Genomic DNA, 25568 nt, shown 5'->3' on the forward strand with positions numbered 1-25568 from the left:
GGATTTTCAAGGACTCCAGTACCAAAAAAAAAAAAAGTTAAATGGAGCACAACACTCACTCTCATCACCACATCTAGTGCAACAGAATATAATTCCACATCAACAGCTCAAAGCCTCAGACCTTGTCAGAGCAAGCAATGTTAATGAATAAATATCTAGTGAGATTCAGATGAGCATTTGTTATGGTCAAGATTTAAAAAACAAAACCCTACACACCAACTTCTTAATGCTAAATGCTCTGAAATGTTTAGAGGGCCTTGGAAGTGAGCTGGCCATAGATCAGGCCAATTATTTAAAATAGTAATTAAACTAAGATGCCAACATTTCAAACCGGAATTAAGATACTGAGCATCATTCTCTCCACAAAAAAAAAAAAATAATAATAAAATAAAAAAAATAAAAACCACTTGGCAAAGCACAAGACTGATGAAAACCAAACAGTTCTTCACAGTTCTTCATAGAAGAATCCCCCAGAATTCTGGATATGACAGCCAAGGTTCATCATCAAGGAAGTCACAGCTGAGACCAGACAGCCTGAATGCTGAACCAGAAGAATTTTCGGAGACAGAACTCAGGCATGTGACTGAAGAGCTATGTTCACAGCAGTGCATGTTCAGGTCTGCTGAAGGTAGACTACAGATCTGCCCCAATTTAAGACCAAATCAAAAGATATATATATTTTTTTGCTCTTATATCTCGTTCTAGACTTGTCTGGAACAGGTAAAGATCAGCTAAAGAAAACAATCCTCTAACTTGAAGATGCATTCAAAGATAAGCAAAAATTCATAAGCATAGTACTTCATCTACCTATTTGTGACATAATAAAACATTGTCAGTAGGCAACCTGCATGTTAAAATTTCATCAATAGCTTGAGAAACGTCTACTATTAAAAGCTGACTTTAAGCTATACGTACAGTTATATTCACAGCTGCAAAAGAGAAATTGTACACATCATTTCTGATACTCAAATCAAGCCCATGCTGCACCCATTCAGCACTAGGAGTTATTCCCAACTTGAATACATTCAAGATCACACTCTCACATAGAAAATGGTCCTCAGCCACCAAAACCTTTTCAGTGTTCAGTTCTGTCTGTACTATTTAACAACAACACAAGGATATTGGAGACAATTTTTTTTTTTTTTTTTTTTTTAATTAAGGCACTATCTTTCAGTTCTTCCAGAAAACTATTTCTACCAAAATTCCTCTAAATTAAGTGTAAATATATTTTCTTCAGCAGAACTTAGGCTACAGACTGAGAGCACTCCATTTTGAAAGCCTCTTTGTGTGCCTTTTAAAATTTTTACTAGTAATTAAGCTTCTGAATATTTATCAACAATTACTTGTGTTTTCTCTGGCTGTGGTCTGGGTAAGAGATTAAAATTTTTATTGAAAGGTTGCAGTAGTATTTAGCCAAAATCTCACTTACTTTCAAAACCCAACTTAAGTATGAACTTTGCTTCGTATTTCTTACGGAAATACAAACCCTAGAGTTTTCCTTCCTCCACTGAAGCCCCTTCTAACCTGTGTTAGGCAGACTCTATTCTTTCTGAAGGACTGAAGGGCTCAAAATTTGCTTTTGAAAGATTCATACTGGGAGACCAAAGTTATTCCCAGTTATATCAGTGCATATATCTACAGCAGGACTACACCTCTTGTAATATTACACCTACTATTAGGCCTGTGAATAATGTTACTCAGTACTACCTAGTTTCACGTAAAAGAAAGGCCATCATGAAAATACAGCACTCTTAGACAAGATGAACCTGACACAGTTCATTTCCAATTATTGTCAGAAAGTCAGCAAGTGTGGATCAGACTCTGCTTTCAAAATATGCAATGCCTCATTATATCCTGAGCCTTTAATTCAGTCTGTGGGGAAACGGGTACAACAATATTTAGAGGCAGTTTGAAAGCAATTTTATAGCATATGGATAAAACATATACCAAGAAGTCTGGATGTTAAGGGTACAATTACCAGGGAGAATAGAATTACATACAAAAAGCGTATGTCAAGTCTGTTCTTAAGAACAAGAAAAAAGGCTCACAAAGATATGGATTTACCACGAGGAAAGAGGAAATTAGGTGCCAGAAAGAATAAGAAAGTAATTTTGATCCCTGTCCCCCGACTCCCTGCCACAGCGGTGGCACAATTTATAAGCTCAGCACAGCATGGTATCTACTTTTTGTCTCCCTAAGGATGCTGAGAAACTGCACTGAACACGTTGGAAGCATCACACTGAGAGGCTGCCAGCAGCATGGTGAGCAGGGGCTGTACCTGCTATGGAGGGAAGGCAATTCATCCTTGAGCCTGTACCTCCTGAACACAGCATGACTAACCTTATTGGTTTTGTTTCTTCACTTGTTTACTGGTTCAGCAACTTATCTTAAAAGTGTTGGATTATAGCATAAAATTCTAACAGCTTTGAATGGTAAAGAAAGAATCCACTTGTTCATTGGTTGGGGCTTGTTCCTTTAAAGGGCCAGGAGAGTAGATAAGGAGATGTTTTCATTTCATTCTTTATACTTTTCTCAGGTTGAAGATGCAAAAAATCCTTAGATAGAACAGACTTTTATGCCTAAAAAGAGTGAAAGTGAAGATATCTTTAAAAAAAAAAAAAAAAAAAAAAAAAACTAGAAGTGAGAAAACACTATTTTGTTAATTCATCTTCGACAGATGTAGCTAATTGAAGGTTCTAAAACAGTCGTTATCCCTTCTTTCACCATATGTTCAACCTATCCAAACCAATCCCACTTTTTATTCTTTATTTATTAAGCTAATAATTGGCAAAATTCTTGTTGTAAATCAAATGCTTTCAGCATTATTGGAGTACATTCATATTGAGCTCCCATTCATTCACTGAACGTTTCTAAGAGTCTTACGGTCCCATAGGAAAAGAAATATGTCGGTATTTTTAGCAAGGAAATTATGCTAAACTTATTATTTACAGTAATATATATATATATATACTATTGTAGTATTGAAAAAGCTTTATTGTAACTTCTTTTATCATGACCACTATGCGGTGAGAGAGCTTTTTTCTTGCTCAGCTGTGATGTTGCTACCAAGGTAATGGACTCCATTGCAGGAAACAACCTTTGTTGTTTCTCTATGGACATGACTGCACTCTGCCCATGTGTCTCCTTCAGTCACACTCTGAAGGAGACTGGAGCATAATCCTTGAGGAATAGCAGATTTATTTACAAAAGGCAAGAGAAGAACATAATTCAGGTTATGTAGGATCACTGTCAGAGGCAGTGGAATTACAAAGCAACACGTGCTGATTGAAGATACTCGTATTGCTTAAGTATCAAAGAACAAAACAAAATGAGAAATGATTTAATGCATTCCCTTCACTGAGCAGCAGGAGATTCTATCATGGAGGGCAAGAAAGACTCAGACATGAATACGAGGTTCAGAATTTAGGGAACTGTATCTGAGATGGACACGGTCAGCCTGTCCACATCAGGTTTAAACACACTGTGGAAAGCAAGGCAGGTGGCCAGCAATTCAAGTTTTTATATGCAAGCAAAATGGGACCCAGCACGTTGTCACATACTGGAATAAGGTAACTGTAATCAGATATATGCTATTGGTAAGAGAAAGTAGGATAAAATCTTCACACAATACTTTGTTCATCTGCAGGATATTATACCTAGTGAGAAAATCTGCTTAGTTCTTCCATGCTCTGGTGTTATAATGCTATTCATCAAGAGATCTCATATTACTCAAAGTTGTCACTATCCACCTTTTACAATGACTGTTCTCAGGAGAGTCTGGCTAAGTATGACATTGCACTCCTGACTCAGATTTTCCTGATTCTTTTTAATTTAAATTATAACCTTAATGTTATTAATGTTATGTTATGTTGGTGTGATTATTTGTATTTAATTTCCTTTAGAGTTTTTTCTTTAATAGTGATATAATTTGAACTGACACAGTAACATGCTTTTCATATACTTCAGTTGAAATTGTGCCTAAGGGCAGTGAAATTCTCATCCATACACTGCATAAGGAAAAGAATTCTGGCGCTCAGAAGCCAAACACCTGCTAGAACTAGTGGCAGATCCAGATTTTTAAGAGAATTCCTGTTGCATAATGAAAGCACAAAGAAGGGAAATGTGTGGGGCAATGGAATGGCATTAAAACCACAGCACTTAAGGGGAAAAAAAAAAAAAATCCTAAGCCACTATGTACTTCTGTCATTGAAGATTGTGACATTAAATAAAGATGTTCACAAAAGCAAATATAAAGAGAGGCTTTTGTGAGGTGAGACAGGCTGAGCAGTGACTCGTTAATAGGTATCACCAGGCTTTGCCACACCTTGCACAGCTAATGACAGGGAGCTCTCCCTGCCCTGTCTCAGTACATCTGCTTCTGATTCAGGTGGCAGGGGAAAATTGGCAAGTAATCCAGACCAAAAAAAAAGCCTGCCTTAGCACTAGCAATTTTTCATCATTGCATACTGCTCATGCAGTGTTGTCATTAGCAACGGCGTGGTGCTTGTCATTAATTAAACAGGGAGATGCAGCATATGAATTTGCTCTGCTACTGTAAATGACTACAGATTCTCATAACAGAAACAGACCTAGAAACAAGGGCAAACTCACTGCCACAAAGATCTGAAATAGTTGGTGTAAATCAAATAGGCCAAAAACTGAAGTACAACTAAAAGAGCATGCCAAGTAAATAATTTTGACAGATTAAGAAGACAGATTTTTAAAAATCAATATCTATCACAGTCTCAATGAATAAGACTGTCAGAGTCTCTTAAATAACATATAATTAAGTATAATCCGGGTAACTGAAAGAAAATTGAATCTTATGAATAAGATAGTGAGGTTCCTCTCCAGAGGCAAATCATTTTACTGATGGATAAATATATTAAATACATAAAATACCATTCTAAGAAAAAGAATATACTAAGCACACAACAAAGGTCACTCAGCTACACTAAAGTAACTGCAATTAAATGCAAGACATGAGAACAATCTTACTGATCAGCAGTGTTTGCCAACCTCCTTCAGCGACTTCCAAAAAATAAATACACATAGATAAGACTGTGTAAGGGCTTGTGTACATCCAGATTAAAAGAGTGAAATCACTCAAGTAAACGCAGAACAATCTCAGTGGCGCCAGAACTCCTCCAGCACGTTCCAAGAGCACCGACACAACCTCCTGCACAGCACTGCCACAGAGCTGGGTGGGTGAGGACATTGTATATATTGTACAGTACTATATTGTACTATCCTTCACAGTCAGAAATGCTTTTCTCCCTTTTCTTCAATCAGGAAGGAAAAGGACAGTTCACGTGGTGTGTAGTGGCCAAACACTTATAAACACACTGCTGGTACTGCCAACTCATGGAAGAACAGAGCCTATGCTGATGCTGTCTTTTACCTTCCTTTATTCAGAGGAGCACTGAGAGCCCTGCTACCATCTTCTAATAGATCTTCAGATGTCCCAGAATTCCAGTTGAAAAGACAGACCACCCTGAATAAAAGTGTAAATAATCAAACTGCTTCTCCTCTGTTACTTCTAATAGATGAATCCTTTCTCACCTGAAAGAAATTAGACTGTAGAGAACGCCCCAGCCAGATGTTCACTCTCAGGCCAACTTATGATTTAGAGCAGCTAACCACATGAACGTGCCTAACACATGAAGAGGAAAATGATTTTTCCACCATTAGTTTTCCACCACTTCTGATAATTTTGGTGATATTAACCCAATTCTTCATCTACCTTTCTTTCCCTGTTGCAGTAAGTACCTCTGCAGGGTTTATGGACTAAGCAGCCCGGCACATTGACTCGGCCAGGCACATTTGCACAATAAGGAAGCAGTTAAATGGTCATGGCTTGGCTGTAGGAATGTTGGTTTAAGGCTATTAATAAGGCACGTGAGGTGAATGCCTTTCAGCCAAGCGCCCTCCACATGCGCACACCTGTTTCAGCAGGAATGTAAAGAGAAATTCCCAAAAGAAACTGTTCACAGCACGAAGTCTCTAAGTATCAAATGCATTTTGCAAACACTCCAGAGCTTTTGAGCTTTTTGTTCTTACCATCAGTAAAGCACAATGACACATCAGCCACCAGGCAAAGCATACAACTTCCTAGTAGAACTTCTTTAATCCCTAAGAAATCATTATCTTCATCTTAGTAGCGTCTCTCTTCTTGTCATCTATCACTGAGTTCTTCACCATAGAATTCCAGGCTCTTTGTCATCCCCACCAAACCTTTTGCTGTTGAAATGCTTTCCCTGACTCTTGCCCACTATTCAAATGCTGCAATTCACTTTCTTCAACCATATTTCCATGCTGTTCCATATTTAACTTGCTTAGCTTCACATTCACTTCTCAGCTGAACTCTTCCCTCAGTCTAGTGAGGCCAAAATGTTACCCTGATCCATTCCCTTTCTCATTTCCTCTTTATCTTTTCGAGGATGGGATGAAGTTGTGCTCCAAGTGTACTTTGTCTTCTGTTTTCTCTTGCCAGTGAAAGCATCTCAAGCAGGGCAAGGATTTAATTGCACATTGTATTGAGCCATACACACTGTCCAGCATTAACAAAGGAAAGGCAGACTGGAACAAAGTCAACGCATGAATGAAAAGCAAACAGTGTAACAAAAGCAGCAGAAGCTCCCCAAAAAAACAGTCTCCAAATATGAAAAGACCAAGTATGAAAGATGACCTACCATTAATCTCAAGATAGTCTCCTTCTGTGTCACAATTCTGCTAAGATTAACTGGCAGTATTTTATGTTTACACTTCCTAATAAGCTTTGATAACTGTGCTTTAATGCCAGGAAAAAAAAAACAGCAACTGAAAGCTCACATGACAGGCATTGCAGTCATCTTTTCACAGATAACCATTAAGACTAATGGTCATTATTTTTATGATTCTTTTCTGTTCTTCTAAACGATGTGGACAGTAATGCTGGAGGACTGATATGGTGGAGGGGAAAGGGCTCTTACTGAGGTGAGAAAAGATAAACACAGATTTGCTCCTGGGAGGAATGGAATAAAGCCTCCAAATGAAGTGGAATTGCTGAAATGTTAGAAGACACAGCTGAGCAAGTCAGAAAACGAGAATAGAAATGGCTAATTCAGAATAGGATGCTTGCCTTAATCAGAATAGTTTAAACTCTGCGACTTTATCACTCATCTTCCGTGACCAGTAAGTAAATTTCATTAAGCAGTTTTAAAATGATCCAGAACACTAGAGAAAAATGTTCAATAAACATGGAGAGAAAAAAAAAAAGAATAAGTAATGCTGAATATGGAAGGCAACATACTGACTAGTATTTTGGAATCGAATGAAAAGTATGAAACCCTCTTAAATGCACTGTATTTTGTTGTTTAAACATTTTAAGCACTATGTGCCTTCACTATGACTGATCTCACTAACAGTCTTAACCCTCTTAGTTTCTGTATTTTGAGTGTAACCAGTAGCAAGACCAAGTGAAAAGAGGTATCACATTGAAAGATGGGGCATGTGATTAAACTTTTAGTCATCCATCTTGTATTCTCATTTGAGCAGCTGATGTTGAGTGAATTGCTTCACTGTGTGTGCATTACTCTGGGAACTTGGCTACCATATCCACAATATGCGATTTGCCAATACATACCACCTGCATACTGAGGGGAACGGAAGACCTTCCTGTGGAAGAATATCTTCCCATCCTGTGTGGGTGTGCAGGAGCAGATGTGTACGTACAACGGATAGCTCCCAAGACACATGAATTGAGGCATGTCATAAGTCAAACACTGTTTTCCAATAACGATTATCTTTCTACAGGAAATTTAACAGAATAATTTTACTCCTTCAGAATACCGCACCGAAGCATATGATGGCATAAGAGATGGCTAGTGAGATAAACTCTCTTTTCTAGCAGTTTGAACTGCAGGATCGATCACTTCTCAGAGTGCACTTAGTTACTGGCATTTCATTGGATCTACTGGCACCTCAAAAATTAGAGGGAACTGAACATTAAGTGAAGGCTCTAGTCAAGCTGCTGAAAAGTTCTATACCATGACCAATACAGGAAAAGTTCTGGAGGGACTGACCTTCACAGTTGCTGCTGGTATGATTAAATCTCTGTTAATGCATCTGTCCCACACACAAAATGAGAAATTAGCTCTGGCATACACAACTTGTAGGCTAGTGTTTCAGCCTCCACTGTTTCAGCAATTCAGTTGTAAACATTACTACTTTCCCTCAGAAGTAGGAGCTCATGTGTAAACAGCTTTTCAAAAGCAGATTTATTGAATTTACCAGAGTACACATAATCTTGGTTTGTCCACTTGACCTTGTCTTCTGAAAGGCTGCCATGCCTCTTACAGGACGAGAGATACTCAGCTCACTGCTTTTAAAAACGGGCAAATGCAGAGTTCTTAATACATGCCTGACTTCTATAACCAACACTGCAAACCCACCTTTTCTTATATATCCAGCAGCTTCTCTTTCACTGCTACCATTTGCAAATAAGCTTAAACTAAATTCTTGACAGCATAGTTTAATTTTAAAGATTTACAGAAGGGCACTATTCCTACAAAATATTTTTCAACTATTCCTGAGCAGTTTTGGATGGATCTGTAGCAATAACCTCCTCTGAATTCTCTTATCCACAGTCAGCTCTTAGTTTGCCAGTACAAGCTAATGTGAGCTAGGAGGCCAGCCCTAACAGTTCAATATCTAAAGCTTTAGCATGGTTCCAGATTCTCATATGTTTGTCTTCAGCATTCTAAAACTTTTAAAAATACAGACAGAATCCAAGAACAATGGACTGTGTGAAGACAAGAAAATAAATTCTTCTGCCTTTATATTTAATTGCAGAGGATTCCTTTTGCCCTATGTATCTGTTTCTTCTTCTCAGCCTGAAGACGTCCATGACGCTAAAAACCACTGAAACAAGAATCTATACAACTTAGTGAATTTGCAAACAATGGTAAGGAATACTGTGCTCTCGAGTCAATTGATGTGTTCTTATTCTGCATATTTATACATCACTTCACGTTCTCCATTGCTTTGCAAATTGTAGACAGTAAGATAGTTCACTCACAGTTCCACCATGCTAAAGTTAACTGTGGCAGTAATTCAATTGTTTTCATTTGCAGTCTTTAAAAGGCCTGGTTTCCTCTGCATTCTATACAGAGTAAAATGTTATTATATGAAACTTAAACAGCATCCATTTCAAATAATGAGACCCGAACATAAATCTTAACCTGTGTATTTCTCCGCAACTTTGGCTGTACTTGGAATTATCAGCCCAGAACATCTCTATTTCAGAGCCCAGTTATTTTTGCCAAGATATTCTTTTATCCTGATTATAGTGAATAAAGCCAGTGTGCTGGCCTGACTCAAGCTGTAATTCTCTGCCTTTATGCAAGCTTTTTATAGCTCCTAGTAGGAAGACTGAAGGGAATCCTACACATCCACACGAGGTCTGAAATTTGTTGCTATCTTGTAGAAAACAGTATGAAAATGATTGAATGACTTTGTTTCTTCCCCATGCTTTTCTTCTTAGTGATGCATGCAGCTACTTCCTTCATGTTATATGCTACTCCATCTTTAATAAAACAACAAGGGTCTGACTGCAAGTTGTTCTATTAAAAACAGAATCACAAAAAAAAAAACACCACACAATTCCCTTCCTAAAGTAAATACTCAAAGATGACACTACATACATTAAATGGAAGTATGGGGCAATAATAAAAGCCGAAAGTCAAAATGCCTAGGCCAAGAAAATTTAACGTGGTCTCTGAATCTCAAAATATGCTAAAACCATTCATCAGCTGGTCAGAAACAAGAAATCATTCTGATTGGTCTTAAAGCTGTAAGGATCCAAACCAAGCACTAGCATTTCAGATTAATCAAACACCTCATGCAGACTGGGAAAATACAAGGCTGCACTGCTCCTGTTTTTGCTCCTTCAGCCATGAGACAAAACCTGATACCTATTTTAAAGCAATGTGTCCCATTCTGCTGTTTCCTGGGAGCCAGGGAGCTGGCAGAGAAGAGAGAACCTTTCTCCCAGTTCTTCACCAGATATAAATGTCACATTAAAAAAATTTCACCAATATAACAGGAAACCTTCCACTTAAATCCTTAAAGTCTGCTGTGAGTGAACAAATAGAAAAACAGAGTACCCCACTTCAACAAATATTCACCTAGCACTACTGCTAATATTTTTTCTCCTCTCACGTATATGAAGAACAGCAAAACGTGTACAATTTTCAGAATAATAGTCAAGGAACAAAGGAAGTTATGTACAGCGCTTTTTAAGCACAGGAAAATTACAGAAACCAAAATCATCTTTGGTTGAGAAGTATTTTAAAGACATTAATAGAATAAACCCTTCTCTGTAAATCTCGTCTTATAATTTCCTCTAGTAAAAGATAACAACATATTGGATTTAAGTCTATATATAACATATCAAATACTCTTTTTTAAACAGAGGATCTATTCATAGCAGCTTGTATTTGCAACATATGCAGCAAATTATACTATTAAACACTTAATCCTAATAAAGTTTAAATTTCACCCCTCACAATAAAGCTTACACAAATCTTGCTATACTTGAAATAGGATTCCAGGAATAAACATTAAAAGTTGTAGGTAGCTAAAGTGACAGGAGTGATTGAACATTTGAGATGTAAAGTTGAATGTTTAGATCTAAGTGTTCTCATGAAACATTAAGAATAATTATTTAAAAAAAAAAATAAAATTGGGGGGTGGGAGGGAAAGAGGGAGGAGAGGGGACCCCAATTTGCCAAGGTTTTAGATTTTCAATTTACAAAATATAGGAAAAATAACAGATGGCTGGAGTCCCATGAGCCAGTTTACACACCTCTGAGAAGTCTGAGCTTGTACATGCCCTCTGTATGGAGGCCAAGAACGGACTGGTCTCCCTGAGAGCCCTTCACTCTTCAGCACCTCGCACAAGAGCTGGGCACAGCACCAGCCCCAGACTATTCAGAATGAAACGTCCACTGCAACATTGATGCTCAGGTAGTAACAGCTCATGTCCACAGCACAGTTTGCTATGGCAAAGGAAGAGGAACGGATGTAAATAAGCATTGTAAAAGAGAAGAGGCAAACCTGAGTACAAATCTCTCCACAAAGACTATTCTGTTTCTGAAAGGCTTCTGAAAGGAAGATCCATTAAAATCACAAATGCCCAACCAACCTAGATTTCATATGAACTCTAGCACTCCATGTGTCAGATTCCAGAGTGTCTGACCTCTCTAAAGTTAATTATCCAGTTCTGAATAGGATTTTCTTCTATCTAAGCTACTTGAAACAGTGAGTTCCAACACACAAAACAGATCAAACAAATGGCCCTCCATTTTACAAAACCAATCATGCCACTGCAAGCCCCATTTCAGAGCAAGTATTCAGCCTAACAAGCTGCATCATCCTTAAACACAAAGCATCATTCATCATTTCTCCTTAGCCATGTAAGAACATCTGGCTGCATCCACGTTCTCAACTAAAAATAACATCAATGTAAATCACAGTCTATTGTTTTACACAGCAGTCCTCTAACTTACAGAGAAGAATCTATCAGGAATCTGCAGTTCTGATGCAGACAAAAACCGCAACCAAATCTCATTTTGCCAGAGAACAACATTATAAAGACTTCATTAGTGCTTTTACCTACTCTATGCCTGCACGTTTCCACGTAATATACCTATAGCAACAAGTATATACCTGCTCTATAGCAGTAAGTTGAAAATTGCAACACTACCTACCACCACCTAAAAAGGGGAAATACACTTTTAGAGGTTTTAAATGTTCTTTTAAAAAGTGTTCTAGATTCTTTTCCTGTGGACAATAAAGAATAATGCATTTATTATTTGGCAGGTACTAGCTACTGTCCACTTCTGATTTACTGTAAGGATGCAGGTGTAATTCCTCATAATAATAAAGATGTCTAACTCTCAAATCGTTTGACCTTGAATGTTGAAAACATCACCTAGAGTTTTATACTTTTACACAAAGAGAGATTAATGGAACAAGGCCTACCCCATATCACTTGGGAATCATGATTGTAAGGCTTCATAGGATGCTTCGGTAGCACAGAATTATTCCACAGAACTTGGAATGGTCTGATATCAAACAGGGAAGAATTAGCAAGTGCAAGGATGTTGTACCCGGGAACTCTCCACTGAAGAGGTTGGGTAGACTAGATGACATGGGTTGCCAACATTCTACAGAGTAAATAACCTTGAAATTCTGGGTAAGTTGAGTTCTGAAGACGGAAGAGACAGGCCAGATCATTACAGAAAGGATCTAATTGAATGTTGTCTGTTTTACTGTCAAGATGAAGGGTCAATGCCATTTATTCATTGCTGCCAGCCTCTCTTTTCTTCCTAGCTCCCTTCCTTCACAGACCTATGTTGAGCTAAGAAGATACAGTAGTGAAAATCCCACAGAGGATTAGTTCTGTGCAATCAAACATGCTTTCCTCACATTTATGCAGTTACTTTTAAGAGCTCTTCACAGTTCCTTTGTTCTCATAGTAAGGTTCTCTTCAACCAAGGCAATGCTGAGAGGTAAGAGTAGATCCTAAATGTTAGCTTCAACTATTCCAAATCAGACACATGCATTAACTAGAAATGTTTGTATAATTCACTCATGTTTTGTACAAGAAGAATCTTACTTCATGAGTTAAATTTTATTCATAGCTGAAGTCTACATTCAAAATAAGACCAGGATATTATGGAGGAAAAATCTTATAAAAATTGAAAACTCCCTTTGAAACACATGCTTTCCAGTAAAAGCAGCTAGCAAAATGCAAAACATGGTCAACATTCCAACACCATGATGTCAATTTTCATATGCACAGGCAAAATGCCGCATGCAGAAATCAACTCTCTATCATATCTTCCTTATTTATGATGTGCTTGTGTTTCCCTTTGAGTTCATTAGCAGAACTGCACCATGCAGTGGAAAGTGCAACAACTTAACAGGTTCAAAGGAATCTTTTGAATATAATAAATCTGGCAAAATGCCACATTGATTTTCAAAAAATGGATTCCCACGTTCTACTTCAGTTTTTCTTGAAAAAATAGTGTGCTTGCTTTAAGGAATAGTTTTGATGTTTCCCTCTGCAGTAGTTCAGAGAAATTCCTGCCAACAGGGTCTGGAACCCCTAATAGGATCCTCTTCAATGACACCTAAAACCTGACACATATACAAACACACACACACACACAGGAGGAAGAGAAAAAAAAAAAAAAAAAAAAAAAAGGGAAATTGCCTCAAATTGTGCAAGGTTTATAAGCAAGAGGAAAATCATATTTTTATTTATTTTCTTTTTCTCCAAAGGGACAAATGCAGCCAATTTTCAAGAAAGTTCACAACTGCAGACTCAGCTTTAAATGCCATCTGTCCTTCGCAGACACACGAAGAGACAAAATGATTCACACCACACCACAGGAAGCACGATAACCAACTCATGAGCACTAATGAAATACAGCCCCATTTTTCTTCCTATGGGCAGGTCTTACTCAGGAAAAACTCCCACTTACGTCTCAGGCAAAGAGCCTACAGCCTTCACTGGCACTGTTACTCAAATGCAGAATGTCACGCTGTTCAACTAGAAAGCCTTGTACAAATGTTACAAAATAAGATCTCTGTTGTGGCACAGTAACCTAATGTAGTCCACAGGGCTCCCCAGGCTGAACTTCATCCCAGGACTGAGGTTTCAGGCAAGTCCTCATACTACACCACTGAATAAATCAGTATGAATTTTTGGCAGACAAGGAATGATAGGACACTCCTATAGTAAAGTTGAAGATGACAAGAGCCTTCCGACAGTGTCCTCATGGGAGGCTTAATGTTTGAAATTATAAAGAACTCCACAGTTCCTACATTTTTCCCATTTCTAAATAGTAGTTTCTATGTGACGTGATAGATAGCTCACAGAGGTCTAAACTCAGCAAGAAAAATAAGCAATTATAAACAAATACATCATTGGTGTTTGCTAAGGACATAATTCAAGCAAGTTCAAAAGATCACAACAAGGCCCATATGTTCTGTTATCCCAGCTATAGCCCTTCTCAAGATGGTTATCTACAGGAAGAAGTTTTCTCCAAGAAAAGCTTAGCATTCCCAGTACATCTTTGTTGCCTTCACAAAAACTGTGGAAACTCTTTTTAAAAAAATAAAAATTCAGGTCATATATAAAAATTAAAAGTATACAGAAATTTTCCCTTTCAAGGTAGTGCTGCTACCTATGACGAGGTAAAGATTTAGAAGGTTGCAAGTTAATAACAGGTGATGCTAACAGGATGTTTGAAAGGCCCATGAGACTTGCAACATTAAGTAAAATGTATTTGCCTACTGATCTAATTGCTTACTAATTTTCAAATCTATTCCCACTGGATAAGTAATGGCATTTTAAGCCTAGCTCCTGGCATTAAAAATACATTCCTAGTTTCCTCTTAGCAGAAGATAAACAGCTGCATGGTAAAAAGCCATACATTAAGATGGCATTCCGTAGGTTTTTGTATGGTTTTAACCAACCTATTGTGTTCCAAGTTTAGCTGAAAGAGGTAGGAAGGGGAAATGAGAAATACATTTGGGTGCACAATTTCACAGTGGGGTGAAGGCAAGTGCTCACTCATTCAGAGAAAATGTCTGGAATATCTGTGTCTTATGGAAGGACTTATAACGAAAGCAGAGTTTAAGCCAAGAGTTATTTTGTAAAATAAGAAAATATTGCTGTATTTGTCTTGCACAAGAAAATGATAGTTTGTTTAAAAATAAGAAATATTCCAGCCATCAATAAAGACGATGTAAATTTAAGTTTTGGAATTTTTAAAGGATGTTTTTAATATGCGCAGAAACAATACAGGCTTTTAATAAAAAAAAATAATAATAATAATTATACAAGGCAGATGAAGGAGAAACTCAAATATAGCCAATTTTTTTTTATTTTTTCCAAGGCTATGCCTCTAGATATGCTGAAGTTTGGAGAATATATTTCTTTAGTTTCTAAATGATGAGTCACAAGTGACAACAGAAGTAGGTTCTAGCTTCCAATTCAGTGACCTTCAAGCATAACCCCAATGAACACCAAGATGGCATAAGAACAGCTGAATTGGCGTGGACTAAGGATGCATACTACACCATCAGCTTCCAACATTCACGGTGAGCCAGATGCCCAGAGAACGACAAAGACAGAGCAAGCAGATACTATACTTTGCTGGAGTAATTTCCTGGACTTGTGTACCTCTCTTTTTAGCCAGACATGGTTTGTCTATTTTGTAATACTGAGTGGGTCTCCCAAGCACTTGTCCTGTCGTCTTCTGAATTCCTACATCCTTCCACTCAACAAAACCCCTGGCAAGCAGTACCAAAGACCATTATATAGAGGACAATCTCTGTGTTTACCTGAAAGCAGTTCCCAGTAATTTCCAGTTATAGCACCCAGTTGTTACACCGGAAGAAAGAAGCTGCCAGCTGATACCTGCCTAGATTTTCAGCCTCATTCAGTAAAGGATCAGAACTGTATACCACTCTTAAGTGTGGACACAACAAGAATTAACACAGTGAGAACATAACTCTCCTTGCTTTGTGTCTTCTCTTCATAGCATTTCCTAGTGTTGAATTTACATTTTTGATTACTGACGAGCTCTGAGAGCTAGCCCTTGAAGAGACATACCTGGGAATCTCTGTTCTAGAGGAAAAGTAATGGTTCTTCACCATTCAGAAAGCACCTTACATTTATATAAAGAAAACTATATAATGAGATACGTACAGACAGAATCCATTCAAGCAGTCTTATCAGTTAGTCAAATCCCTACACAGCATGCGGCTCATCTCTTCAGAGATGGATGTTTCCCCTCTTCAGCTTTCTAACAAAAGTGTTGATGAGATCAGCTGAAAAAAAATCAGTAACCAGCTGGACGCACTGCTAGTTTCCAACCAGAATATCATGTAGTAAGCAGGCAATACTCAAGACACTACTACAATACTGTTTTGTTCCAGCCAACATTCATGTTAGTCAACCAGGGAGCAGTTTAAAACTATTTGGAGACTCAAGAAAACAAAACACCAAATGAATAATGAGACTTTGAAAACATCTAATGAAAGGAGACTCTCAAGAGAGGAAGCCAAATCATATCTTAGCATATTTTATTTGTTATGTATCCACAGAGAGCAGTGAGCTTGTTTGGCCTTTTGCTTCCACACCACTGCTTCATCAGCAAGAGGCTGCAGTAGCTGGGATGAAAGGACAATTCCCATCGGAACAGATGTATTTGAGTACATCAGAACCATGACTTGCATTACCACTTCTTATTTCTCCATGCCATTTGATAGCCTGGTGCAGCCACACAGACAAGCAAGGAAACTGCGACAACAATCAGAAAAAAAACAAGTGAAGACATTTTTGGTGCTAGCTCAGTTCCTTCTGAATCAGTAAGCTGGGAATAAAGCTGGGTTCTGCAGCCTTCTGAAGGCTGCAGAGCAACACAAAAAAAGCAGACACCTTCTCCTGGCATTCTGTGGCAATGCAAGTGTACCTGTGTCACCTTCATTCTCAGATACCAAAAGGCAGTTGACCAGGCAGCTAGAGCTCTGTTCTCTACATCTGCATGTTCAGAGAGAATCTCTGCAGTTTCTTCTGCATAAACACATTATAAACGATACTGTTCTGCCTGCATGCACTGACAAGAGACTGTATCCTATAAATTTTAAGCAGCTTAGATTTTTGGCAAAAAACATTACATAAATACAGAAATACATACTTCCGCATATAAACAAATGCTTTACTTATTTAAAGCTATGAATCAGCATCATTAACCAGTTGGGACCTCCCACCATGACACAAATGACAACAGTTAGCATACAACAACAATCTAGTAATTGCAGTCATAAATGCATTTTTAATATTGCTTCACAATTTATTTGAGCTGACTGCATTCACTGTGTTTCTAATGGATCCAGAAGCATGACAAACTGACAATTCTTGGAAGCCACATTTCTCAAAACAGACTGAGAATGCCGTTTTCATTCCCTCTCCATAATGATGTTAAATCTAATAAATATAAAATTAGAAACAGAAATAACATTGTTCCTAAACAATTTATGTAATATGCTGTCTGGAAGGAATGTATTAAGCCAAAGTTTCTGAAACTACACTCCGTTTATCAACACTTGATGCTTCTACTTGTACCTCTCAAACTTTTGTCAAGTATCCACACATCCAGGTACTCAAACTCACACACCAGATTCCTATTCTCTCTTTTGAGGGTGAAAGTTTCAGTTTAATGTTGAAATATGAAGACAGATGGTTAGCCAGACTTTTGGAAGTGCCTAAGGCACCTAAGTGCCTGGTTCTGATCATACTAATGGAAATTTATCCTGTCACTTGTTTTGAAAATCCTTTTAGGCACCTACCAAACAGCTAAGCACTTAACAGTATTTGCATTTAACTTACAAAGACTCAAAGCTTGCTGAAAGTCACCAAAACAGAGGTTCCATATCACGCAGACCCTTCTGAAACAACAGCCCTATTTGCAACAAATTTAGCACCCTGGTGTAGTTGGCGGTCACCAAAAAGTTTGCAGAACCATGCTTGCTCTTAGAAGATGAATAAGGCAGTTCTGAAAATATAACTCTTAAAGAGCACTTAACAGCCCACAAGCCTTCATTTAATATCAAGTTCTCTTCTTCCAAGAAGGAAAGTCCTTTACAAACTTGCTTACAAACCTAAAGGAACTATTTGTCAGTGACGAAGTACAGAGGTTATTTCAGAACTGCAATGCAACACAGTTCCCACATGGGTCTTATTTATGAGAGCAGGCCTTCCTTTTCTAAGATACATGTAAAGTTTAAACTCTTTCTTCAAGAGGTCCACAAACGCGAGATGAAGAGCATTCTTGATGTAGCACTGCAGAAGTTGGGAAACTACATCTCTAATTAAGACAGTGCTGAAAGTTCAAGTCTATAAACATGTTCTGTTCCATTCTAAAACAAGGAAAAACAGGTTCCTGCTCCAGAACTCACAAGAAGGTTGAAAATGCTTTTCAAAATAAAAAACCAAGCAGACAAATAAATACTGAACTTAAAAACTGTAGAACCTTCAAAAGGAATTTTATCTGATGTTGATATGCATGCAGAAATCAAGCTAGAGCCAAATCTAGACTGATTAAAGCCTGAATTTTCCTTCCAGCAGCTGTTTGCTTCTTTTCCTATTTCCAGCTGCAAACTCTGTTGTCCCTCTAGAGTTCCATAGCTATATCCACTGTGCTTCCCAGAACGCCGTTCTCACTGGCAAACCGCTTTTCAAAAACACACCCACACTTTCACCATGCACAAATGGTTTTACAGAGATCCTTCTTAGCAAGTATTACTCTGAAATTGTTGAAGTATGGCAGTGTCAGGCTGTACATGGCCACAGGAATCCAATTAGCATAGGCTATAAAGTATCCTAATAACGCACATTTAACAGTCAAGTGCAACATTTGCAACACACTGACATACTCATTCCTAGGGGTTTCTCTCATAGCCCTACAATGCAAGCAGTGACAGAAGCCCAGCTATCAATCTGCTCCCACTATCACTGTAATTAATATACTTACCAGCCACACTATATTTGATGCTTTGTAAAATCCTAGCTCCTGGATTCAGGTGAGTGCATAGGATTTTAAGAAAAGCTTCAAGACTCCGAAGGCCTGACTGAATGCAGATAAAGACAAACACATGGATCTTTTAGGTTCTAGAAGCAAATAAAGATGACTCCAATTTTAAAAAACATTTCCTTTCAAAGCCAAACTCATTATTTTGGATGGCCAAACTACGATTTCTAAACAACTGATAAAAGGGTTCTAATACCAGTACAAGCCACCATGGACATTTTCGGTGCTGTAAAGGCAGAAACAGAATTTGGTGCACTGAAAAATTGCTCCATCAGTGCAGTTTATGCCTGAATTTGGTAAAGAATATGCAGGATTCAGATGCACCAAGCAGACCTGAATGAGTAATTATCAATGACTAAGTTTTCAAGTATCTGCTAAAACCAGAGGTCATCCTAGAGCTATTCCTTCACTTCCTAACTACTTTTCCACAGAAAATTCTAAGTTGTGGGCAGTTGTAAAACATTGTTCTTACACTGAAGCTTCTCTAAAAGCATCCAGCTTCTGGAACTAGAAAACTGAAGCTTTACACAGAACTGACTTGAGAATCTCAATCCAGATGATGCAGGGACCTCATCAGAAACTCATCAGGAAGCAACGATACTCGTGTCTGAAGATGCAGATACAGAATTCTAACTCTGGACACAGAAACTAAACCACCTTTGTCTTACTGGAATGAATGATTTGGGGCTATAACTCAGATGAATAACCAAAGCATGATTTTCTTGAGTTGTATCACTGTAAGCATTATTCATATTCACTACGATAAAAAACAGTTATTGAAAACAAAAACAAAGAAAAGTGACTTTTACATCGGTCTCATCTGGAATTTGGTTATCTCTCACAGTTGCTCAAGCTTTTAATGAGAGAATATTCTTAGAAGTATTCAAACATATTTTGTGACTCAAGCCACAAGACAGAATCATCATAATTGTTTGCCAATAGAACTCTTTTGGACTGTAAGCAGGGGGCAATTGCAGGTCAGACTCTATGGCCACCGGTTGAGCAATCATTATTAGTCACAAATTCAAAATGAGTTAAGGAACTTTCATGAGTTTTCTGAGAATGCTGTCACTGAGTTACACACTTGTCAATAACAATATTTTAAGTCAGAATACTACAGAGTCTCAGAAGTGTTATTTGTCTGCAGTAGAGGTATTTCAACCTTCAAACAAGGAATAAAACCACAAAATTATTGAGGCCAATGGCAAAATTGCGCAGAATTGGAAGGAAAAAAAAATAGAAAAAAAAAACTTTTTCAAACTCAGCCCTGGATTTCCAAATTATATCCCAATTTTTTTTTTTTTTTTTTTTTTTTTTAAGTATTTTTAAATCTCCAGTATGTTGTACAGCACATAAATTAATCTGTTTCCTGATGTTGATGTGCAACACGTTCAGTGACTGTAAAAGGATATTCCAAAGGTTTTTTGCAGAGGTGGTCTTTAAGTCCACTATGCCATGTAATGGACATCAGATTTTTGGCCGCAAAAAAAACTCAACCTTAAAGTCATTTGCTATGTTGGTAGTTTTTGGCAGATAGGCTATGGCAGAAACATTTCAAATAAGATAATGTTTTCAGTATGTGTATCTTCTACATCCAAACCATCATAGATAGTCAGAATAAAATATAACACAAGTAAGGATTGCAGAATCATAAATCATGAGAGCAACCAACGTTTTGTTGAATGCAACCTATGAAACATCCCCTTCCAGAGAAATCCAGAACTAGTTCTTCATAAATACCCAGACATGGTGTGTTTGCTATAATTCCTCCCGCAGACCTTAGCAGTCCCGCGGTCTTCAGAGACGAGATGGACCAACTTATAGAGGGCTTAACTAACAATCCAGGAATGTAAGAAAATACCTGCATAGTTCAAATTTGAAAATAGCACAAGAAGAAATGTAAAGTAAGCCCACATGCAAAATCTTTGATGATACATATCTCGTCCACACCATTCTACCAGCAATCGTTTCTCGTTGACATTAAGTCATTTGTAAGAATATTTTACATACATTCTTGCATGTATTTCATAACATAAAACAACATCTAACTGTACTGTGTAATAAAACATCACCATGAGGTTAAGAAGGGAGGAGGTACCAGGCTGAACACTACACCTTTTCAATTACCAATTGTTGGGCCTTGGGAGCAGTGAAACTGCCTCTGATAAGTTCTTTGCAGCACTAGGCAAAGCATCATTAGGAATATCAATAATCATATATAGAAAAAAGGTGACTCACCCAACTGTGAAGAGGATCTCTAAGTACAGAACATTCCTTCTCAGGAAATAGCCTTCATCCAGGAGATATTCTCCATTTGAAAGCTGGCCCTTAAATGAGCCCAAGGAGGGGTGGACCCTGAATCTGGTCAGGTGGGAAGCACAGGTGAAGAACTGATTGCACCTGTGCTTCCTGGGCCAGCCATCCCCTTCACCAGGTGCTCAATCTTCAGTTCAGGCCATGACACAGCAGTTCCCCTACACCAATGTGTGGCTATATCTTCTTGAGAGGTTACTTAACAATTTTGGATTTAAATACTCTTACTTTATTCATTCTCTACTATTGATAGCTCATCTGCTACCACATGAGAAAAGTAGCCTCTTACACCAGATTTAGTAGTAAGCACACATGATCAGTTAAAGCCCCTAGCAAGGATGTAGCTTGCTAATGATCACAAATGCATGTAATCTGCAGAATACAACAACTGCCTTGGAAGTATTCATCATTTAAATCTATAGAAGTAGTGAATTGTTCCATTCTGCTCACACTCCTGCCTTATTTTTTTTTATTTTAAGACAGACTCACAGACATCATTTTCTTGGGTCACTACTGGCTTTAGGCTGAATTCATTTCCATTCATTTCACTTCTACTGGCAAAGCCAGGAAAAGGAAGCCCTGTGTCTGCAGATCACAGCCAAAGCTAGCTTGCAAGTGATCTCTTCCTGAGTCAAACTTATGCCACTGCTCTTGCTCTCAGGACAGTTTTAACAACTAGCAGCTCAGCAGTGCTGAACAGTAAACTGTTTCCAGGTTGACCTATGAAACCTGCTGGTGTAGCCACTAATACACCCTTGAAAAAAGATTTTGTCATGAACTTGAGACACTGCGTGTCCATAAGTTCTGAGGTCAGATTGGAGCCCAGCTAAACACTGTGCTATGCATGTCACCACATTACTGAGGAATCAGAACAGATCCTACAACCAAAGTTCACTTCCACTTCTCAGTAATAGCTACCTCTTTTTCACAACTTCTCATATTAAAGTTTTCTTTGCATTACATTCGTACCACATTTCCACCACATTCTTTTTAAATGGTTATTATTTTATACTGTACCTGCCTCAAGCAGGATGAAATTAATCAATTGCACATAAGTGACATGACACGGATTTGTGACCTTGCCCAGCATCCAATTGTTTCTAATTGATTAGCTCCAGACATAAGCACTTTAATAGCCAAAAACAATACAAGTGGAAGCTATGGTACAATATTAGGGTAGAACTGTGTGTGGTCCATACAGCACGGCCCCAAGCAACCAATTAAAGAATTAATGGATATTGAATACAAAAAAATGTTATGTTTAAATAATATGAGATATCTTTCATGTGACTAAAATTGAGATAAAACACCTAAAATATAGGAGGAGAAGGGATTTCTGCAAGATTGGAGTTAAGTGTTAATGGCCCAAATATGTCAAATGCCTTAGAATAATTAAAAGGACCATCAAGACAAAAAATATTTGACCTGGATTGAAATATTCATAAAATTACTCACAATGGTCTACTGATTACTACAATGTGTTTGGGTTGTTGTTTTATAAGGAGACAAGTGAAGCTATGCCAAACCATTTGTGGAGAGGAAGAAACTATGCCTCCACTGGTTCCAGTACTACAATAAGAAAAATATGAAAGAAAAAATATGAAAGAAATGTATTATAGAAGAAAAACCGGTCTCCTCAAAACCAAAAGGTCCAAACACAAAGCTGACATTTCCTTTCCCTGTATTTCTATTCTCATCTTACGTGGAATTGTTAAATGAACTTCACATACTACTTCGTTTTATAGGGCTGGCTCTTACAATATCATTCAACTTCTTGCACACAGAAATACAAACAGCACAGGCACAGAAAATCAGTAAATTGTTTGCATCTCCGTGAGAAGAAAGTGGAAAAAAAGAGACCCCTCTGTTGTCCTGTCTGCCTGGACACACACAGCATGCACTATTTAACTGCCCAGTTAGAAAGAACGCAATAGCTTGTCCTTTACGACAAGTCCTTTACTCAGGTAAACAGGTTTACTTTCAAAGCCAGCTGTATTGCTCCTGTGAGCAACCATGGCGTGGTACAGGAGGTGCTCAACAAGTAACTGCCAAACAACTCATTGCACACGCTGCACCAGTGCTGTAAGTGAGTCGCACAGCTTGATCCCACTGCCTTATACTTCAGAGTCCATCACACATGGATCATAGCTTACTGAGCTGGCCAGTACTACCTCCTCATTTCTTCACATTCCTTTTGAATTTACTTTTGCCTGCTGTATCAAGCTTTTGATTCAGAAGTATTTGGGATGTATGTTTAAATAATGACCAGCACACTGTGCTCCAGTCTGACCCTTCCATTTCTCAGCATTGCAGAAGTACAAACAGCACACAATGATAAAATAACATCAATGATTTTCTACACAGCCAATTTAAGTTGTGAAAACTACCACAATACTTTAAAAACTGATACTATTAATTTCAAAAATATTCTCCAGTTCATTTAATTATCATTTTCTAAGTACTTCTTGATTCTGGAGCACGTGAGACAGAATAACCCTTGAAACGTTCTGTACTGTGGGAACTATCACTGTGGGGGATGACAGACTAACAACATCTCTGCCGCACGCCAGCACACCATATTTCTTGAAATACTCACTTCTTGGAACTGATTAGGCTCATATGTCAGGCAATAGATCAGTTGGCAGCTACAGCTTTCCTCCATGGTTCGTGTATTCATTGAACACTTGAAGGAAAGACCTTTTTGGACCTCCCTCCTCCCAGGGTACTCACTGACTTCCAAGTGCTTTACATGTTTCTTCTACACAGGTATTTATATAACCCTTGTCACTTACAGTATCTTAACGTTTATCAGGTGCTAAATCTCCTGTGAGCAAAGGGCAGCTGTGTTGCCTTGGGAGACCCCAGGCATTACACATCTGGCAAGATCTCCCTTTGGTCCCCACATAGTTGAGTCAGGTACAATATTACTACAAAGAAAGAAAATATGAATTTCCCAGATGGATGTCTTTAAAATTAACTTCAGTGACAGGGAAACCTCGATCTCATTCTCACTGGGAACTTTTTATTTATAATGTAGATACTTCAGCAGCATTGTTTAAATGATATTATTTGAAAGTTTGCAGCAAGATCACCTAAAAAATACCAAGCACAGCAACAAGTCATCACCTACCTGGAGATGAGCACAGATAGCAATAGCAAGCCAGATGACCTCCCAGAAGAGCCCTGCACCGTTAGGGCTGGCCATCCTCACGCCTTGGAACTCTGCTGAGAGAGATTGTTTCAAGTTACAAACAAAACCAAGTGGGCTGCGCCAGGATTTCAATGACTAAAGCAAACTAGGCAAAGGGACAGAACCAGCGTTTGGAAGAAATGCAATACAAACATCGGCGTTTGTGCTGGCCAGTGGAGCAGACTAGCAGCGCATGCCATGAGCACAGCCTGCAGGGTGATGTCGTTCCGATTAGGGAACAGAAGCAGGGTGGGGACGAGGGAAGGTTTAGAGAAGCAGGCGACAGGGGGCGAGTTTCATCGCCTCCTGCATGCGAGTCAATGTATCAGATGGGCCCCTCCCGTCCGGACCTCTCACTTGCACTCATTCAGCGCCGAGAACCCAGCCCTGGGGCCTCTGCAGTCATATGCACTGCATTTGAAAGTTCTGATCGCTATAGTCCCAGACAGAGAAGAACATGATCCAGTATAAAGACCCTCACCATTTGTGGGCCAACACTTAACTGCCAGGCACTTTTACTAAAAGCTTCAATTTAAAACCTTTAACAAGAAAAAAATGAACATGCAACAATGCTGATAATTCTGATAATTCTTAGTGCTTCTTTTTGCCTCAGCCTATTTGTTACCACTGCATTCACTGTGTGCAAGTTCCACACACCCCAACACATGCACACAGACAGCCCTCCCTCATCCTCCACCCCATTTTTAATGAGGTTCCACAGTGAATGCAGATCTTTCCCTCAGAACCAAAATCAGACACGTCCTTTCTAAAATATCAGATGGCCCAAAAGAAAAGCAGCTACCCAAACAACCCTTGCACCTGTCGACTAAACATAATTAAGATTCCTTACAGAAATGAGTGTTTAATTCCGAGAAGAGAAGAGAAGAGAAGAGAAGAGAAGAGAAGAGAAGAGAAGACCCTCTTTCCATCCACCTACTTCCAACCTTCCACGCTCCTGAATGCTTTGGTCATTCAAAAGTTTCAGTCTCCCATGCGTTAGAGACGGTTCCTCCCCTCGCCAGGCACTGCCGAGCTCCAGCCCAACATCCCGCACTCCGGTACCCTTCAGGTGCCGGGGTTTCCCGGGGCTCCCGAGCCGCCCGCGCCGCCCGCCCAGCGGCTCCCGCAGCGCCCCTCTCCGGGAGGCGCCCGCCGCCCCCTAGCTCACCCACCTGGAGCGGCGCCGGGCTCGGCGCGGAGCGCAGCGCCGGCCGGTGCCGGGGTCGGAGGGGAGCGGCTCCGCCTGCGCCTCCTTCCCGCTCGCGGGTCAGGGGAGAACCTCGCCCGTCCCGGCGTCGGGGATACGGCATCCCGCACCGCGAGCGGCGGCCCCTCCCTCACGCCAGGCTCCGGCCCACCGCCGCCAGTTCACCGAGGTCCTACAGGCTGCTGGCAGCGGGCCGCCCCTCCCGCCG

At 39.0% G+C, this 25568-nt stretch overlaps 1 protein-coding gene across 16 annotated transcripts in view; it reads right to left on the bottom strand.

Moving 5' to 3' along the window:
- ADAMTSL3 (ADAMTS like 3) overlaps nucleotides 1-25568 on the bottom strand; it is a 189204-nt gene that overhangs the window by 153521 nt on the left and 10115 nt on the right. For 11 of the 16 annotated variants that reach the window (XM_042824305.1, XM_042824310.1, XM_042824300.1 and 8 more), the window contains one exon: nucleotides 24094-24185. In XM_042824305.1, the coding sequence (XP_042680239.1) occupies nucleotides 24094-24168 (75 nt within the window). In that variant the 5' untranslated portion in view covers nucleotides 24169-24185. Of the gene's footprint in view, nucleotides 1-24093; nucleotides 24189-25568 lie in introns of all 16 variants that reach the window. The other 5 variants (XM_042824301.1, XM_042824302.1, XM_042824312.1 and 2 more) reach the window with 1 other exon arrangement.

The sequence above is a fragment of the Centrocercus urophasianus genome, unplaced genomic scaffold (assembly GCF_019232065.1).
Source record: "Centrocercus urophasianus isolate 14NV4802_14NV808 unplaced genomic scaffold, USGS_Curo_1.0 seq_23, whole genome shotgun sequence".
NCBI lineage: Eukaryota > Metazoa > Chordata > Aves > Galliformes > Phasianidae > Centrocercus > Centrocercus urophasianus.